This window comes from Balaenoptera borealis (assembly GCF_965194805.1).
Source record: "Balaenoptera borealis genome assembly, chromosome: 13".
Classification (NCBI taxonomy): Eukaryota; Metazoa; Chordata; class Mammalia; order Artiodactyla; family Balaenopteridae; genus Balaenoptera; species Balaenoptera borealis.
This window is the reverse complement of record NC_138870.1, coordinates 24,645,131-24,666,138: the sequence shown is the minus strand read 5'-3', so window position 1 is coordinate 24,666,138 and position 21,008 is coordinate 24,645,131. Positions and strand designations below refer to the sequence as shown.

Below are 21,008 nucleotides of genomic sequence, written 5' to 3'. Positions count from 1 at the left end.
TGTGACTATTTGCTACCCTAAAATGACCCAGGGCTCCTGAATTTTTATAGACAGGGATCAGGCCGAGAAATGGTATAATCTCCAATACTCACATTAGGTATAGCCAAAAAAAAGATCTTGAAAAATTTTAACCCTACAAGATTAAAAAGAACAATGGACTACAGACCCTGGCCCTAAACTCTGAAAAGTAAATCACAGTAAATCAAATCACAGTAAATCAAAGAGCAATCCTACCCCCACAGCAGAGATCCTTACTGAATCTGTTCATTGAGGTTTTAGAGTTGCTACATACTAATGGTAGCTATGCATCTCTGATTCTTCATTTTTCCTACTGAGAGCATATATAGTACATACCCAACCTTTATCTTGCCACTATATACTAGATATGTTGGGGATAAACAACATACATTTCAGTTTCTGGTTCTTCAGGTCAAAAGGGACTATATATCTGGGCCTGATGATACAGAGACTGCAACACATTATTCCCCACCTGTCACTCAAAGATCCTGGACTTCTGAGCTTGAGGCTATAGCTGGATAGAACTTACCTCTCCCATGTGGGCAAGTAAGCAAATTTGCCTGAGACATGGAGACTGGGAATATTTGGTGACCAAAAGAGCAGACCGTGGTATATTAGTTCTACTTATCAAATATTTCCTGCCCTCTCCCTTCCAGATTCATAGTAGGATCTTACTTCCTGGCCCCATTACGACTGTGTGGGGCACTGTAGATACAAATTGGGAGTGGAAGTGTCATTTCCAGTCCAGAATGCTGACTTACCAGTAGGAAATCTGACTGGGCTTTTTTTCACTCTACAAGATAACAGGTAATGTTACAACAGGAACTATGCTATCAGGCTAGTTCCTAGGGTGAGGACATCATGAGACTGAGCCCCCAAAGAATTCTCAATGTACATGGAGAATTAGTAAGACATAAACCGTTGCTATCTGAAGCCAAAGAGTTTAGGGCATAACTTAGCCTGGCTTGGTTAATGCATGCTTTATGCTCTTTCACAATTCTATGACCTATTATTCTCTGTGAGTTTTCTGTCCATTTACGTAGTCATATACTTCATATCTCTGGCAAACTGGTATTTCACCACCTAAAAGAGTATAATTGTTATATCAAATTTATAAAATTTCCTGTGTATTTTCTCATCCAAGCCACTTATTAAAAAGACACTGAGGAGGGCTCACGCCAAGGGGTACTTCCCAGAACTTCTGCTGTCAATGTCCTTGTCCGTTGGTGAGCCACTGCTGCCCCAGGCCTCTGCAGGAGACTCTCCAACACTAGCAGGACACAGCAGGCCAGGAAAGATACAGGACTATCACCACAGCCTATTATCGTGGGGCCATGGGCTTTATCTTAATGAATGACATCACAAATAAAGAATCCTTCAGTGCAGTACAGGATTGCCAGGTGTCAGGGCTGTGCCTCTAAGGTGGGAGAGCCAAGTTCAGGACACTGGTCCAAAAGAGACCTCCCAGCTCCATGTAATATGAAACGGCGAAAATCTCCCAGAGATCTCCATCTCAACGTCAAGACCCAGCTCCACTCAACGACCAGCAAGATACAGTGCTGGACACACTATGTCAAACAACGAGCAAGAAAGGAATACAACCCCATCCATTAGCAGAGAGGCTGCCTAAGATCATAAGAAGGCCACAGACACCCCAAAACGCACCACCACACGTGGACCTGCCCACCAGAAAGGCAAGATGCAGCCTCATCCATCAGAACACAGGCACTACTCCCATCCACCAGGAAGTCTACACAAGCCACTGAACCAACCTTAGCCACTGGGGACAGACACCAAAAACAACGGGAGCTATGAACCGGCAGCCTGAGAAAAGGAGACCCCAATCACAGTAAGTTAAGCAAAATGAGAAGACAGAGAAATGCATAGCAGATGAAGGAGCAAAGCAAAAACCCACCAGACCTAACAAATAAAGAGGAAATAGGCAGTCTACCTGAAAAAGAATTCAGAATAATGATAGTAAAGATGATCCAAAATCTTGGAAATAGAATGGAGAAAATATAAGAAACGTTTAACAAGGACCTAGAAGAACTAAAGAGCAAACAAACAGTGATGGACAACACAATACATGAAATTAAAAATTCGCTGGAAGGGATCAATAGCAGAATAACTGAGGCAGAGGAAGGGATAAGTGATCTGGAAGATAAAAGAGTGGAAATAACTACTGCAGAGCAGATAAAGAAAAAAGAATGAAAAGAATTGAGGACAGTCTCAGGACCTCTGGGACAACATTAAACGCACCAACATTTGAATTATAGAGGTCCCAGAAGAAGAAGAGAAAAAGAAAGGGACTGAGGAAATATTTGAAGGGATTATAGTTGAAAACTTCCCTCATATGGGAAAGGAAACAGTTAATCAAGTCCAGGAAGTACAAGGAGTCCCATACAGGATAAATCCAAGGAGAAACACGCCAAGACACATATTAATCAAACTATCAAAAATTAAATACAAAGAAAAAATATTAGAAGAAGCAAGGGAAAAACAACAAATAACACACAAGGGAACCCCCATAAGGTTAACAGCTGATCTTTCAGCAGAAACTCTGCAAGCCAGAAGAGAGTGGCACGACATAAAGTGATGAAGGAGAAAAACCTACAACGAAGATTACTCTACCCAGCAAGGATCTCATTCAGATTTGACAGAGAAATTAAAACCTTTACAGACAAGCAAAAGCTAAGAGAATTCAGGACCACCAAACCAGCCTTACAACAAATGCTAAAGGAGCTTCTCTAGGAAGGAAACACAAGAGGAAGAAAATACCTACAATAACAAACCCAAAACAATTAAGAAAATGGTAATAGAAACATACATATTGATAATTACCTTAAATGTAAATGGATTAAATGCTCCAACCAAAAGACACACTCTGGCAGAATGGATACAAAAACAAGACCCGTATATACGCTGTCTACAAGAGACCCACTTCAGACCTAGGGACACATACAGGCTGAAAGTGAGGGGATGGAAAAAGATATTCCATGCAAATGGAAATCAAAAGAAAGCTGGAGTAGCAATTCTCATATCAGACAAAATAGTCTTTCAAACAAAGACTATTACAAGAGACAAAGAAGGACACTACATAATGATCAAGGGATCAATCCAAGAAGAAGATATAACAGTTGTAAATATTTATGCACCCAACATAGGAGCACCTCAATACATAAGGCAAACACTAACAGCCATAAAAGGGGAAATCGACAGTAACACAATCATAGTAGGAGACTTTAACATCCCACTTTCACCAATGGACAGATCATCCAAAATGAAAATAAATAAGGAAACACAAGCTTTAAATGATACATTAAACAAGATGGACTTAATTGATATTTATAGGACATTCCATCCAAAAACAAGAGAATACACATTCTTCTCAAGTGCTCATAGAACATTCTCCAGGATAGATCATATCTTGGGTCACATATCAAGCCTTGGTAAATTTAAGAAAATTGAAATCGTATCAAGTATCTTTCCTGACCACAATGCTATAAGACTAGATATAAATTACAGGAAAAAGTCTGTAAAAAATACAAAAAAATGGAAGCTAAACAACACACTACTTAATAACCAAGAGATCACTGAAGAAATCAAAGAGGAAATCAAAAAATACCTAGAAACAAATGACAATGAAAACACAACGACACAAAACCTATGGGATGCAGCAAAAGCAGTTCTAAGAGGGAAGTTTATAGCAATACAAGCCTACCTTAAGAAATGAGAAACATCTCAGATAAACAACCTAAGCTTACACCTAAAGCAACTAGAGAAAGAAGGACAAGAAAACCCCAAAGTTAGCAGAAGTAAAGAAATCATAAAGATCAGATCAGAAATGAATGAAAAAGAATGAAGGAAACAATAGCAAAGATCAATAAAACTAAAAGCTGGTTCTTTGAGCAGATAAACAAAATTGATAAACCATTAGCTAGACTCATCAAGAAAAAAAGGGAGAAGACTCAAATCAATAGAATTAGAAATGAAAAAGGAGAAATTAAAACTGATACTGCAGAAATACAAAGGTTCATGACAGACTACTACAAGCAACTATATGCTAATAAAATGGACAACCTGGAAGAAATGGACAAATTCTTAGAAATGCACAACCTTCCAAGACTGAACCAGGAAGAAATAGAAAATATGAACAGACCAGTCACAAGCACTGAAATTGAAACTGTGATTAAAAATCTTCCAACAAACAAAAGCCAAGGACCAGATGGCTTCACAGGCGAATTCTAACAAACATTTTGAGAAGAGCTAACACCTATCCTTCTCAAACTCTTCCAAAATATAGCAGAGGGAGGAACACTCCCAAACTCATTCTACGAGGCCACCAAAACCAGACAAAGATGTCACAAAGAAAGAAAACTACAGGCCAATATCACTGATGAACATAGATGCAAAAATCCTCAACAAAATACTAGCAAACAGAATCCAACAACACATTAAAAGGATCATACACCATGATCAAGTGGGGTTTATCCCAAGAATGCAAGGATTCTTCAATATACGCAAATCAATCAATGTGACACACCATATTAACAAATTGAAGGAGAAAAACCATATGATCATCTCAATAGATGCAGAGAAAGCTTTCGACAAAATTCAACACCCATTTATGATAAAAACCCTGCAGAAAGTAGGCATAGAGGGAACTTTCCTCAACATAATAAAGGCTATATATGACAAACCCACAGCAAACATCATTCTTAATGGTGAAAAACTGAAAGCATTTCCTCTAAGATCAGGAACGAGACAAGGATGTCCACTCTCACCACTATTATTCAACATAGGTTTGGAAGCCCTAGCCTTGGCAATCAGAGAAGAAAAAGAAATAAAAGGAATCCAAATTGGAAAAGAAGAAGTAAAACTGTCACTGTTTGCAGATGACATGATACTATACATAGAGAATCCTAAAGATGCTACCAGAAAACTACTAGAGCTAATCAATGAATTTGGTAAAGTAGCAGGATACAAAATTACTGCACAGAAATCTCTTGTATTCCTATACACTAGTCTTTTGTCATTTACAGACAGTTCTGGGTGTACTCTGATGCTTTTGCAAATATGTTCCTATAAAAGGGTTTCATCTTCAAGAAATTCATGGAAAAGACTCTGACAAGTATAGGTTTCAGGTAACTGACTGTACTGCTGAACTGAATGAATAAGCATTTTCAGAACTCTAATGAAAAACTGATGAACTCATAAAAGTGCTAACAAAAGATCAAGATGAAAAAAAAAAATTAATTACATGGGACTGAGTGAACTGATGAGGATGAGTATAATTTTTGTGACTTTCTGTTTAAATTAAAAAAAAAAATCCCACAAGGACTCAGAGGCAAAGAATATACAAATCAATTTTCACTGCAAAGTAAAGGAGCTGTTATAGTAGAGGAGTACTGGACTGAATGTCAATATTATGACATAGTATGAGTGTGTTTCATGTTTGGTAATTGCAATCATTGCTGCTTTTGTTGTGGTCATCCATGTACAATGCTTGGTGTTAGTCTATTTATCTCTTGTAAAAATAAAATACAGTGTGTGTGTGTGAAAAAACAAAAAAAGAAATCTCTTGCATTCCTATACACTAATGATGAAAAATCTGAAAGTGAAATTAAGAAAACACTGCCATTTACCATTGCAACAAAAAGAATAAAATACTTAGGAATAAACCTACCTAAGGAGACAAAAGACCTGTATGCAGAAAATTATAAGACACTGATGAAAGAAATTTAAGATGATACAAATAGATGGAGAGATATACCGTGTTCTTGGATTGGAAGAATCAACATTGTGAAAATGACTCTACTACCCAAAGCAATCTACAGATTCAATGCAATCCCTATCAAACTACCACTGGCATTTTTCACAGAACTAGAACAAAAAATTTCACAATTTGTATGGAAACATAAAAGACCACAAATAGCCAAAACAATCTTGAGAAAGAAAAATGGAGTTGGAGGAATCAGGCTCCCTGACTTCAGACTATACTACAAAGCTACAGTAATCAAGACAGTATGGTACTGGCACAAAAACAGAAACATAGATCAATGGAACAGGATAGAAAGACCAGAGATATACCCCCACACACATGATCACCTTATCTTTGATAAAGGAGGCAAGAATATACAGTGGAGAAAAGACAGCCTCTTCAATAAGTGGTGCTGGGAAAACTGGACAGCTACATGGAAAAGAATGAAATTAGAACACTCCGTAACACCATGCACAAAAATAAACTCAAAATGGATTAAAGACCTAAATGTAAGGCCAGACACTATCAAACTCTTAGAGGAAAACACAGGCAGAACACTCTATGACATAAATCATAGCAAGATCCTTTCTGACCCACCTCCTAGAGAAATGGAAATAAAAACGAAAATAAACAAATGATACCTAATGAAACAAAAGCTTTTGCACAGCAAAGGAAACCATAAACAAGGTGAAAAGACAACCCTCAGAATGGGAGAAAATATTTGCAAATGAAGCAACTAACAAATGGTTAATCTCCAAAATATACAAGCAGCTCATGAAGCTCAATATCAAAAAAACAAACAACCCAATCCAAAAATGGGCAGAAGACTTAAAGAGACATTTCTCCAAAAGAAGATATACATATTGCCAACAAACACATGAAAGAATGCTCAACATCATTAACCATTAGAGAAATGCAAATCAAAAATACAATGAGATATCCCCAATCTTGGGGATAGAGTGGTATGTTTATAAATCTCCATTTAAATTCTAGACCTAATTTTGTTTTCCTATTAGTATATTTTCTTCCTGTGATACAAAATAGGTCCTTTGTGTAAGGTTGATTTTATTTTCACCTACCAAGTTTTGTTATTCAAAAGTGTTGTTGGGAACTTCTTGCACTAATTATTCATACTATGACATATAGATATATGGTCTTCAACTGATTGTTTAATGTAAATCCAATAATCATGTCTGCAATGCTTTCTAAGACATTAAATCAAGAAAAGAAAAAAAATCACCAGAAAAAAATTTTAAACAGAAACTAATTCCTATAAGCAATGAAAGGTAATTCAAACATAAATACGTACTTCAAATTCAAATGTTATTTATAAATCTTGTACTACTAAAAATCATTTCAGATGCCATAATACATTTGCAGTAATCTCTTTTGCTTCTGTTATTTGATAAATAATATGATAACCCAGAAATCAGCATACAAATTATCATTAATTTGGGGAAGATCTACATATTTTAGGCCTTTAGTCCTCTATTTAGTCTAAAATTCCAAAACTTTAACATTAAGTTTACATAAGCATATTTTTTTTCCAAAATACACCAAGGAAAGTAAATGGCATGAAACTGAATAAACAGCTAGAGAGCTCTCAGGGGAAGAGAGTCAGAAGAAAAGTATAAATATATAATGGATGTGCAATTTTATTACCTGAGTATTTAACAACTCCTCACACTTGTGTGCTTGTTTCTCTATTGCAGAAATGTACTGTTTTTCAATAGCTTCTACTTGTTGCTTAACTGAAGACTGCAGTAGTGCCTAAAAACAAGCAAAAAAGTCATTTGGATCACAGACAACACTTGGAATCTACTGTTGGCATGAGAAATTTTTTTGACAGTTGTACATATCTGAAATATGATACTATTCTGCATTACAAAATACACATTTGTGAATATTAAAGCAAATTCATATATAACACTACTTTAAGCTTTCGGTTTTAGGTTTTCCTATTGCCAAGACTAGTTTTTTGGCTTAGATGTTCCTTCCACACACCTTCTCGGTAAAAAGGCCAAGTCATAGAAGATGATAAAGAGGGTGAGTAGTTCTGTTATATATAAATTCAGTTTAGTGAAGACCACACAGGATGAGAAGCATGTGAAAGCTGCTGAAAAAAAAAGAGAAGAGAAAAAAACCAGACATATTTCACTGGCTGACAAAACTCCACATCCTCTCGGCACACTGTAATATCCCATGGGCCAAGCATGATCTTCAAGACCACAAATCAAGTAAAAGCAGATGGAAACTTTGAGCAATTTCAAACATAAAAGAGCTGCCCCCCAGGAAGTTCACACCCCTAATGTGAAAAGGTATAAGGCAAAGTGTGGAAGTCAGAATCTTAAGGCAATATTCACAAAAAGTAATAAAACTTGGGAGACTAGACAAACTCAAGTGAATAGTGTAAACGCTGGAAGCTCGGTCAGTTAAATATAAAGATGTTAACACTATTCTAAGGGGAACCAAATCAACACTGGAAGATGTTCCACCCACTCACTTCCTTATTGGAGATGTTTACGATATTATCATCTTTTTGCGTTTCCTTTTTTTTTTTTTCAGGCATTATATGTTATAGTTAACATGTTCCCAGTATTATCTTACATGCTATTTATAAATCCTAAATCATTCTAAAATATGCATTTAACCATATACATAAGAACTCTTTAGCAAATATTCTATTTTTGAAGGTCTATCTGGATAACAAACTACTCATAATCAAAATAGTAAGTTGAAACAGACACATGTCTTATAGAAAACAGACCTTTGGTACATTCGCCAAGAAAAGAAAAATATGCCAAATCTCTTAAATAATCTCTGCTTTGAAAACAGATTTACTTGGTTGGAAACAACATGCATTAAGAGGATAAATAAATATGTATGTATTTTTTAAAATTGGGACAAAAATATTTTGAAAACCTCTGAATAAGTCTCAAATCTTCAAATAATTAACTTTCTTTTGCAAATGTTAAACTGTCTGATGATGCTACTACTCCTATAATTCGATAGTTGTCACTGTGAAGCTGAAGAATTACTAGTAAACTAGTAAAGGAAAATAAACCTCTGACCATGGTTTAACCAAAATATAAAGAACTGCTAAACAAAACTGCTTTAGCCCTTCATTTATACATTATATGTCCTCTAAAGATTCCATAATGATAATTTATAGAGGACACTACCAATTTAACCTCTTAAACTGTGACTAGATAATGTAAAGCTCTAATTTACCTTTGGCAAAATACAATACTATTCGTTGGACTTCAGAAAATTTAAAGGATGATACAACTATGGACAATTCTGTTGGGTATATTCATGGCATCTTTTGTAGAGAGAAAAATGCCATTCTTTTGTGGGACTTGAGTTATGGCAGAATTGTTTTGCTTGATGGTAAGAACTGTTTCACTTCCTATTTGCCGTGATTCCAAATAATCCCAGGTTAAATACCCAGTTGTGATTTTCTAGTAAATTATACCATTTGGAGGGACAGGTAAGTTAATGAAATAAAATAATATTTTCTCACCATAATTAAGAAACACAAATGAATAGTATTTTTTCCTCTGGTGATTGATTTGTAAACTATATACTCATTTTCTTCCAAACTTCAAGCAGGCCAAGTACCACAGGATAATGACAAGATTTTTTAAATAAAATAATAAGATTTCTTTAAAAAAAATTGGCCTATAATACTGAACTGTGGAATTATTAGTGACAAAGTCCAAGTAAAGGAGATAATGTTCAAAAACCATCTTTAGAACTAGAATATTAATTATGGACATACTTAGCAATACACAATGGTACTAGCTACATGCTTCTATGGCTTGATCTATCATTATATAACTGGATATTTGTTTTCCTATGTAATATACCATAATAACTGCCTTAAAATTTCTTGTGTGCTCTAAGTATAAAAATGAACATTAGTCTTAACATTTCCCTGTAATTTTTTTTCCTTTGTAATTGTCTCTACAGATATCAAAGACACAAGGAACCCTTCCCTTGGGCTTATATTGAATACAACACTACAAAAAGGTACATGAAAGAATTATTTCTTTTATAAGCTATTTTAAACTATTCTCAACACAAATAAAGCACTAAGACTCTCAGGGTATGTAGAGGCAGAAAAACAAAGATGTATATAAACATTCGATAACGAAAAAAATGCTACCAAAGGCAGGGAATGTTTTGCTAATTTTCAACAGGTTTAGGTTTTAGCTTCAGTCTTATCAGAGATTTTCTGTATCATCCCAGGGGATAACTTAACTGAGCTTGAGCAAAACTATTTACCACACTTCTTCAAGAATAATTTTAAAGGTGTGAACAAGATCATAGATTTCTTTAGTACAGGAACTATGTCATCTTTATACTCATCTTTATATATCACACACAGCTTCTTACAGAGTTCTTTGTACATAGCAGACACATGCAATAGCTATTTGGTGAGTGACAATCCTTGTATTAAGATTAATATTTTAAAATCATAGTATAAATTATACCAGTATTCATTGGAAAGTTCACTGAGCTTCAAATTATAACTACCAAGTTCAGTTACCAAATTTGTTCCTGTTAATCCCTAGCAGAGATCTGAATTTTTTTATTATTTTAGACTAGGAATGTTCATTCTTTCTACTCTACAAGTATAAATTTTGAGTAAATAAAATACAGTATGTGAAGGACTATAAACTCCTTGAAAAAAAGTGTTATAAATTCTATAATGATTAGACTCAGAGAAAACAAAGATATTAAGTCAAAAACCACCCCACACCAACCCATAAGCAGTAGATAGTTTATTTTTAATGGAACTGAATATACACTGGAATTTAAATGAGTAGAGAAGTATAGCTCAAGTGGACTACTGCAAACCAAACTACAATCCACTGTCCTAACAAATCCACAGAATTCTCTTCGCCCTTGAAACAGCCCAATTCTATTAGATCTGATTCTAGCCTCATCAAATTTAATTACTTGTCCAGATTTGCAGAGCAGATGTGTCTAAAGAACCAAATGGTCTCTGAAACATTAATAGCATGTTGGTATTTAGCACATAACCTTAAAAGAACACTTCATAGTTAATTTTAGGCAGTAATAATTAAAATTACTTTAAAAGTCAATCCTCTAAGTCATGCTTTACAAATGCAGAAAAGTATAAGCTATGGAGCAAGCTAGAGGCAAAACATATAATAAATATCCCCACTAAAACTGAAGCTCTAGGAGAATAGGACTCTGTGTTTAATTCACTGATTAAACACAGTGTTTAATTCACTGTAGGTACTATTGTACCTACAATAGTACCTAATATATAGGTACTATTATAATTGTAATTGGAATATATGGAATATGTGTTGAATGAACTGAAGAAATGAATCATGATTTCAGTATGCCCAAGCCTTATTACTTGCCTAGTCATAGAGAAACTATTAAAACATTGATGTTAATTATGTCTGTTAATTGTATTCTTAGTTTAGCTTTTTGACTGCAGTAGTACAAATTAATTGTTGTAAAGGGTCATTTGAAATCAAGCACAATTTCATCTTTCTTGGAAAAATATCGGAGTTTGCTTTTCAAAAATCTGTTTCAGATCTTTCCCAATTTTTAACTAAAAATAAAATAAGCAAAACTAAAAGGTATCAGCAAAAGAGTAAGTTAGAACTCTGAAGGGACACTTTTATGTTTTTTTCTGGAGTAAGTGCTATTTTTGAACAAAATACTACTTCAAATTTTGCAAGGCTCTTAAACTGTTGTTAGCATGTCTTATAATATTCCCTCAAAGTTTCAAACATATAAGCAAGTTTGTTATTCAAAAGGAGAGCCTACTTAACTGATATATATGAAAAATGATGAATTTCAGTCATTTCATTGAATGATTCATCCATCTTTTTCCATGAGCTCTACATACCTGTTCTACAGATAAAGAAACAGACACGAAGGTTAAGAAATGAGCCCAAAATCATATGAAAAGACTAAGTGGAACAAAGAACTGAATTCAGGTCCACCCTCTTGGTTCCCTGTTTGTCTTAGCCATTCCAACCCGGTAAAGCAGGTTTCTCTTCATGAACTAATCACTTATTCTATTTTATAGCCACTTAATTATTTGCTAATTCTTCATTTATTCAACTAATATTTACTGAATGCATACTTTATTCCAGACATTGTTCTAGGCACTGGTGATGCAGCCTGAACAAAACAGATATGGGCCTGATTCCCCTGAATTTACATTATTGGCAAGCGGATAGGGAAAGTGGGGAAGACAAGGAAGATCGGGAGGTACACAATAAACAAACCATTTCTGATGGTGTTATATGCTATAAAGAAAATTAAGAAGGGATAAAAAGGAAAAGAATAATGGAGGACAAATTTTTCAGAGAGGAAAGTCAAGAGCTCTCTTGAGAAGTCACAAAAGGGGGAAAAAAATTCATATATTAAGCCTGAGGGAAGAAGACTTCCGTCAAAAAAAAAGTACAAAGTCCTAGCATGGGAAAAAGGCTGATGAGTTCTAGAACTAGAAAAAAGGCCAGTGCAGATCATATGAACCAGGGAATTCCATCAGATCCTATAGCTGCACCAGACTTCCAGAGGACCAGAATTATGTAGAACCATGGAAAGGCATTTTAATTCTATTCAAACAAGAAAGTTTCTATAATCTGATACATAGTATCTTCAAACAATGTTGCAAAGTATCAAAAGCACTCAAATGCTATCAAGAATTTCTCCATTAATAGACAATTTGGAAGAAAGAAAATACGTAGCACTGATTTTTGTAGGCTACACATATACAAGTAGGTTAGAAACATAACTAATGCACCGTGCATGAACATTTTTTATTCAGTAGAATTAAGAGTAATGCGACTATCCTCTCTGGTAAGGAAGGAGTTAATCCTAATAAGAACTAGTTGAGGGACTTCCATGGTGATCCTGTGGTTAAGACTCCACGCTCCCATGCAGGGGGCCCAGTTTGATCCCTGGTCAGGGAACTAGATCCTGCATGCGACAACAAAGATCCCACATGCCGCAACTAAGACCTGGCACAGCCAAATAAATAAATAAATATTTAAAAACAAAAAAACAAAAAACAACCAGTTGAGTGTTTTTCATGGTCTCACAGAAAAGTGCCATAGATATGCTACAAGTATATCTGGCAAGTAATACTTACTTGAACTTTATCTGGAAACTTTGTCTATTAGCATGCAGTTCTTCCATAATACTTACCTTCTTCATTTTATACTGAATAGACTGGCAACATAGATTATGAAAATGAGGATATAGTGTCCAAATAATGGCAGCTGACTAACTTGTCTTAATGTTCAATGACTCCTGGCTAATCAAAAGTATCTTTTGCCAATTTTGGTATCTAAAATGTCAATCTATAGCTTTGTTGGCTTATCATTTGGGAAGAGAAACTGACAGTTTGATATATACATACATATATATATATATATTTTAAGACCTCAGTGAGCTAGTAATTCAATTGTGGTACAGATTTAGTTGCATTAGAACAGAAACATTAGGCTATCTCTGAAAACAATATTTAGACATTTTAGAAAATTTTGTTGGAATACAAAAAGAATCAATGGGATTAAAATGTATTAGTGGGGAGTTCCCTGGCGGTCCAGTGGTTAAGATTCCGTGTTTCCACTGTGGGGGGCACGGGTTCAACCCCTGGTCAGGGAACTAAGATCCCATATGCTGCGTGGCGCAGCCAAAAATAAATAAATAAATAGAAATTAAAAAAAAAAAACACAACTATCACTGGGAAGTGATTTAAAAGTACTATGTAAAAAAGGACTAGGGAGTTTAACTCTCTAGAGGAAAAACTTCAATCTCAACTTAAGGCTTAGGTTTACTCAACTTAAGTTTACTCAAAACTGGATCCAAATTCAAGTTTAGGTTCATGGTCTCCCACTACCCAGGCAGGCAGAAGTTAGGCAACACCAGAACCATTAAGTTCAACCCTTGGGGAGAATGAAGGTGCATGTTTCTCAAGAGTAAACTCCAGATGTGTGAGGAGTGATAGTGATATTTCTTTTTAGAAAGCAGGACAGAAACTAATACCTAAAATTATGGGTAAATGGATTAAAAAACAAAAGATTCTGCCCTTCCTTTTCCTTAACTTAAACAAGCAGTAGTATCAAGGTCATGTTGAGGCTGCTGAAAATTTATCTTGTTACAGATCTAAAGCATTTGGAATTACAGTGATCCTAGGTTTTTCTATGTATTTGAATTACAGTGCAGTGGCACTATACAATTCAAAAAGAAAAATGTGAAATTATGGGTATAGATCTAAACATGGAAATTCAATACAGTCTAACCATGCTATAAAGTGCATTGGAGTCTGTGAAAGCCAAAGAAAACCTTTAGGACAGAGGGAATCATTCCTGTTGGCCTAGTTGTTAAGGGATTCTAGTAACATAAGAGTTGTTACCTCAAACACCACAAATGTCTCCCAGTGAAAATTTCTTTTGTGCCATGGACAACACATTAAAATTAAGAAGTTTCTAAAATTAAGTACAGCAGAGAGACGCTGCATGTCTGCCTTCCAGCTACTTTAAACTTCTGAAAAGCTGCCATATGGACATGCCTCTCCCTCAGATGCCACAGTATTATTCCTTGTGACTTGAATAAGAGCTACAGTTTCAGTTAAAAAAAAAAAAAAAAGAAGAAGAAGAAAGAAAGGAAGGAAGGAAAGAAAAGGAAAAAAAGAACTCTGACTAAATCTCTTCAGAATCTTTCATAGGATTAAATGAAGCACCTAGTTATTAAACACTAAAGACCTACACATCTCATTTTCTGAAATATCGGAAACCGCAGAAAGAAAGAAACCCATATCGGTGTCAGAAGTATCTGGCTTAAATACACAGTCATTAACCTTCCAAGGAGGCAGCATAATTTGTTGAACAGAGTCCTGCATCACGCTTTGAATGACCTGGCTTTTATTTACAGCTCCTCCTCTGCTTGTATGTGTTTGATCAAGGCACTGTGTTTCTCCATGTCTCAGATGCCTTATCTAATAAATAGGGAGAATAATAGAGTTTCTTCTCTGCCAGTAATAAAGGAATTCTGTGAAATGATGACAGTTAATTTAATTCTTTATATTGATAACATTTCAAAATAGAATTGTTCTAACCATTTGCTGATTTTTGAAAAGTAAATTCTTCATTTTCATGATAAAGGAAACTCATGCTATGTGGATTCAAGTTAGGATCAACATTATTTTTTAAGTTACTAGATTTAAGACCATTAAAATAATTTTCCTCCAAATTAATAGAGATCCATTCATTAAACATAGATCTCAAAGATTAGAAAAGAACTTTTACTCACATTGAAAAGCCATCAACATTGAGAGAGATAAGACGATTCATTTAAATCAATTTTATTAGAAGACATACTGACAAAGATTAAATTTTCCTTTATGTTTTCTTTTTGATCACAAAGAGAAGAATGTTGCAAACTTAGATGACAATTTAACATACTTCAACTGGTTCTTTTTCAGTTAAAAATTAACCATATATTACAGAAATGATAATGTTCGGGGAGATGTGTAAATTATTTAAAATCCATTGGATTGGGCACAAAACAATCAGAAGTGCCATCCCCAGCACTGGAATAGGTGTCAGAGGCCCTGGCAGTGCTGAGCTCTAGCTTAATTGTGTGGGGTTCGGGTGAAGCCTCAGGGGAAGGGACAAAGTCATCAAAGTGGCTCAGAGGAGTTGTTAATATATTAACTAGTATGGAAGTATTTCACCATTATAATACAAAGTAGTGCTTGTTGGCACTCAAATTAGGTTGTTACAACAGATTAATTACCAAAAAATTTGGCTACATGAATATCCTGCTAAAATACCGAAACAGGATAGCCTTGGAACTTGGTGCTTCTAACTATATGGACTAAATCAGATTCTATATGGATTATTCCTCAAATGGAATTCCTTTCTCACTGCTATAAAACAATTTGATGATCAATTCACTGCAAATCAGAGATATGACAATTTTAAGCAAATTATCCCACCTCTGGAAGCCATAAAGCTTGAAACATAGATGGAGACTGATACCCAGACAGTAATGGGAGCAAAATTTAATTTTTACTATGCATATTTCCATATCTTTTGAATTTTGTATTGCACACATATGTTCCCTTGTCAAAAAATAAGATACTTTGAGCAAATCATTCTACTCCCTAATAATTTATCCTTGGTATAAAATCTATATTCTCATATATCATTTCCCCAAAGTTGATTAACTAGAATTTAACAGATAAAATCAAAACCGGCTGTCTATTTTGATACTGGATCACACACTAATTAGAAATGTGACAGATATCTTAAAACGCTGTTCTTCAAATGTCACTGGTTCTTACATCTCTGCTTTCCTTCCTCAGAGTCAGTGTTTTATAGTTCAGATTAAAGAATAAAGTTAACCACCCCTCTTTTATAACTTTTCAAACAGGCAAGAAATTAAAAAAAAAAACAAAAAAACTTAGGGCTCCCCTAGTAGCGCAATGGTTGGGAATCCGCCTGCCAATGCAGGGGACACAGGCTCGAGCCCTGGTCCGGGAAGATCCCACATGCCGCGGAGCAACTAAGCCCGTGAGCCACAACTACTGAGCCCGTGTGCCACAACTACTGAGCCTGTGCTCTAGAGCCTGTGCTCCACAACAAGAGAAGCCACTGTCATAAGAAGCCCGCACACCGCAACGAAGACCCAATGCAGCCAAAAGTAAATAAGTAAAATAAATAAATTAAAAAAAAAACTTAAAAGTAGTTTCTTGCGTACATATCTTCATTTGGACTTATAAGAATAACTTTCACCAGTTTATCTTTTCTGCCTCTAAGAACTATGGTATACAGTCTTTCACTAACTGGACTACTGGTTTGCCAATAAATAAACTGAATAAAAATAAATCTATAACAGACATCAATTACTTTTTTTCTAAAGTCTAATTACTATGTAAGTCTTCAGTTCTATCGAAAATTGAAAATGCCTGATTACAGACAGACCTTGCTGACAATTCAGTTCACTAGAATAAATGGAAGATTAAGAACCACATAACTGATACATCACATCGACTGGAATAGTTACAGAAATGATATTCTTTACAGATACTACTATATAATCCCTCTTCCAGCAATGTTACAAGATGTAGAAACCTCCTGAATAACCTTGTTAAAAGGAAGGTTTGAAAAATACTTTCAACCCTATCAGAACAAAACAGATCCAGCCTCATTCAACATGGAAAGCTAATATTATTATGGATGGAAGGTACTTATAATAGAGCGGATTGACTTTTCATGATAATAAGCAGAAATCTGTAATTAATCAACAATATCTGGGTGGAACAGACTCATATTGATAAAATTCTCAAGTCTGATCAACATTAGTCATAAATATTAGCCTGATGTGATACAAAAAAGAACCCATAACATTTAAAGTGCATTTTGGAAGGTAAGCCAAAAATAACTAATGGGGAAAGGCAGATCTTACATGTCTTAAGAAACAACTAAGTAAAACCTATTCATTAATTCTTTTGTTAATCTTTGGAGGTATTTTTCAAGGTCTTCTCTGCAGCAAAAATTTGAAATTTATCTCCTCAATACAGAATGAAGTCTCCCCTTCATTCCTTTGACCATCAGGCTGAAAATCCAGTCACAATATAAAGGCAAGCCTTAAATCTATATTAAAACAAGTTTTCTTGCAAGGTTTCCAATGCCTTTTGGCTTTGGCCTGGCTAGAAAACCACAAGAATAGCCTTGCATGCAAAATTCTGGCTTAGCTCAGGAAACTCAGAGGCACATAAGAACTATTTTCAACTACCAAACCTTTCTCAATCCTCTGCTGAGGTTAAGTTTGATGGGAGGGATAAGAATGGACAAGCCAAGTTGTTAGTTCCAAACCAATCACTAGTATCTAGCATGCTGTTAGGCCAAACGCTATTGGCAACAGCAAACATCTTTATTTGTCCAGGAAAAATCTGATCATATGATAAAAGCTGGAATTTATAAGAATCCTTGTTCAATCAAATAACTAAAACTATAAATTTATTTCATATCTTTGGGTTAACAAAAGGATGGAATTAAAAAAAGATATATAAAAGATCTCATAACTTCATTTTTACTTATCCCCTCTTTGCACAAAAAGTTAGCAATCTCTAATCAAGGGAATACATCAAAAGAAGAGAAAAAGTTGTTCCCCCTCCTTGGAGCAGAACTTTATACAATAAAAGTAATTCTACACCCTGGGAAAAATTGGTCTCCAAAATGTATTATGTTCTCCCTTATAAAACAGTACAAAAAACTCAAGAGTTCAAATAAAATACTAGCAAGTAGATGCTTTTGAAAAATGGAATACAGCAGGCATGTGATATGCCAAGCTGGCATCTGACATATGTTACACTGCTAAAATTCAAAGCAATACTTCACTAAAGGGACTTAAGACATACTTAACCTTTGAGAAATGCACAGTGAACCAATATTCTCAATAAAACCAAGGTTGGTCAAAATGGTAAATAAATATATCAAGAGTTTTAATCAAGATAATTTCAAAACAACTGAAGTTTATATAGTAATTTTGCATCGTTTTTCACTTATGAATAGTGAAAATGTGTGTCTGATAAGCTAAAACTCTACTGCATCTGATTCAATACTCTGATACTTAAACACAAGAAAAACATCAGAAAATTTTCTTCATAAAATGTTCTGAGACTTTAGAAAAGAATCTGTCCATTCCTTGCTTTCTCTTTAAAACAGTCGAATATTTATAAGCACTATTCATGTGTCTAGCACTCATTGGCTTTTGACATCTGGGTTGTAATACACCAAATTAAAGATCATCAATTCAGTCAAGCTTCAGAAACAAAGACTGCAAAATGAGTATGTGTCTATATATCTAGTTCGGTGGAAATATCTTGAGATATGTAAATATACATAAATAAGCATGAGTTTTGTAAATGTACTCCACTTAGCCAAAAACATGCACACAAAACACAAGGGTGAGAAAAGAAAGCTCTAGAGCTTGAGAAGAGGGTATAAAAACCCTTCTAGTTTCAAGATGAATGTGATGACCAGGAACTAATTTTCATATCACCAAAAAACCAACACAGAAAACATCTCGCTTAGGCACCCACAAGAGGGCCAAAAAACATGTAATAGACCTTAAATCATTATAGTTATAATTTATTTGGTGTTTGCATATAAATATTAAATCAAAATGCATTTTCCTTTTTGCCTTTTTCAGGCTAATTTCTAATCACCATTTTACTAATCTGTCAACTATGTCAAATTCAATGTTTCAACACTTCTCCTATCTGCTATGATTTGAAAAATGTCTAAATCCCTTAAGTTTAAACAACAAAAACAACAGAGTATAATTTAATTTGAAAAATAAACAAGTTGAGCCAGAACCAAGAAAATAACTTGTAAATCTAACTTTAGGAAGAAATAAAAAATTCTGTATACTAAAGTTTCAAAAGGGAAGGCTCTTTTTCTAACTGATCTATCTTAAAGCAAACACCACATGAAAAAAAGAAAAAAAAAAAAGAGAGGGGAGTCTTTTGTCATTGCCTTGAAAAAGAAGATTCAGTATATAGTAGTGAAACAAAAATATTAACCAAAAAATATGTTATCTTATTTGTGTCAGATTGGAAGCTTCAATGAACTGGACTCAAAGTAAAGTAGAATAAAAACAACATGTTAAACTTAATTTCTTGAGTACTTTCCACTCACTGTTACAACATGTTAGCAAAAGTTCTAGCTCTGAACTTTAACACACTGAGTCAACTAGTACTTTCTTTGGAAAATTCTTCCCCAAAGTTATTTTGGATAAAAAGAAAATTCATTTTAAGAACGTGTCAACATCTAAAATGGTTTTACCTCAAGCGCTCATATAAAGTATATTAATTGAATATATGTATACAGAGATACTTCTGAAAAGAAAACCAAGAAGCAAACATATCTATGCAAGAAATGGAGATAGTGAGATACTTTCTCTTTAAAAAACTAGGCATCATATTCCCTAAGTAACAGAATTACATTTATTTTAGCAAATATGCCTGTATTTTTTCCATGTATGATTTTCTTTGTTAGTCTCTCTGTGCTACTATACCAATACACCACTATAAAGAAATTTTTTCTTAGACTGATCACTTATCCCACATAAAGGAAAACAAGACACAAGTTTTAAAAAAATCTTAATGTGGGATAAATCTAGTTTCTTATTTACAGCTAAAACTTTTGTTTCTTTTGTAACTTTTAAAAACAGAGAGCAGTCCTTCTGACAGTCATTTAGATCTGTCAGAATATCTCTCATCTTTCTCGTATGGAAAAATTTCCCAGTGATTTCAGTCTAAACACACACACACACACACACACACACACACACACACACACACACAATCTTGACAGGTTCAATTTAGATAATAAAAACGGGGGAAATGGCAACAGGCTGAAATAGATAGACTATATTGATAGGCAAACAAATATGTAGGGATAAGACAATGATTAACAACCCCCTTAGGGTAGCAGAATGACTCCTAGAACTTCAGAAAACAGATATCTAGACCCCACCTATGTGAACTGATTTTAAATTTCCAGAGAAGATTGATTGATATGATTTTTTAAAAAGCAACCCAAGTAATTTATTATGTGCTGCAAAAGGTGAGAACCAAGGGGTTAAGATACCCTGATCAATGACAACTGTTGAGAGCATCATAAACAAAATAGCAGCATACTAATACAACTACTCATTATCTTAAAAAAAATGTACTCTGTATCATGGATAGTAATATTTGATAGACAAAACTACAGACATAAAGAACTGTGAAGTCTGAGCCAGCATATACACTAGAAAATGACAATTTCAAGACAAAAGCTCAAATAAGTAAAGGAAAATTCTTATGTTGCTTGTAGTAAACAATCTTAGATGTGGCATGCTCCTATGGAAAGCCTTCCAAGATCTACATTTACTTTACTGTTGTTAATTATCGGGATAAAAGATTTTTTGCCATGAAAGAAAAAATAAACAAAATTAAGTAAACATTATGGGAAAAGTTGGCATATATAGCACATTAGGTTAGTTTTAGCTTTGTTTTCTTCTGCACTTTAACAGAATTTCACATGTCCTTTTCATCAATCTGGAGCAAGCTATTTACTTTCTAAATGAACAAAAGAACGCTGACTTTTTAACAGAAGCCTAGGAATATGAAGGGCTGGACCACGACCTCTTTTCCTTAAATAGGTATTTC

General features: G+C 34.5%; 1 protein-coding gene across 23 annotated transcripts in view; it reads right to left on the bottom strand.

Moving 5' to 3' along the window:
• Positions 1-21,008, bottom strand: part of CCDC91 (coiled-coil domain containing 91) — a 422,422-nt gene that overhangs the window by 180,563 nt on the left and 220,851 nt on the right. For 21 of the 23 annotated variants that reach the window (XM_082352212.1, XM_082352191.1, XM_082352211.1 and 18 more), the window contains one exon: positions 7,442-7,549. The exons of the other annotated variants lie outside the window; for them this stretch is intronic. In XM_082352212.1, coding sequence (XP_082208338.1) covers positions 7,442-7,549 — 108 coding nt within the window. The remainder of the gene's footprint in view (positions 1-7,441; positions 7,550-21,008) is intronic. 23 annotated transcript variants of the gene reach the window in all.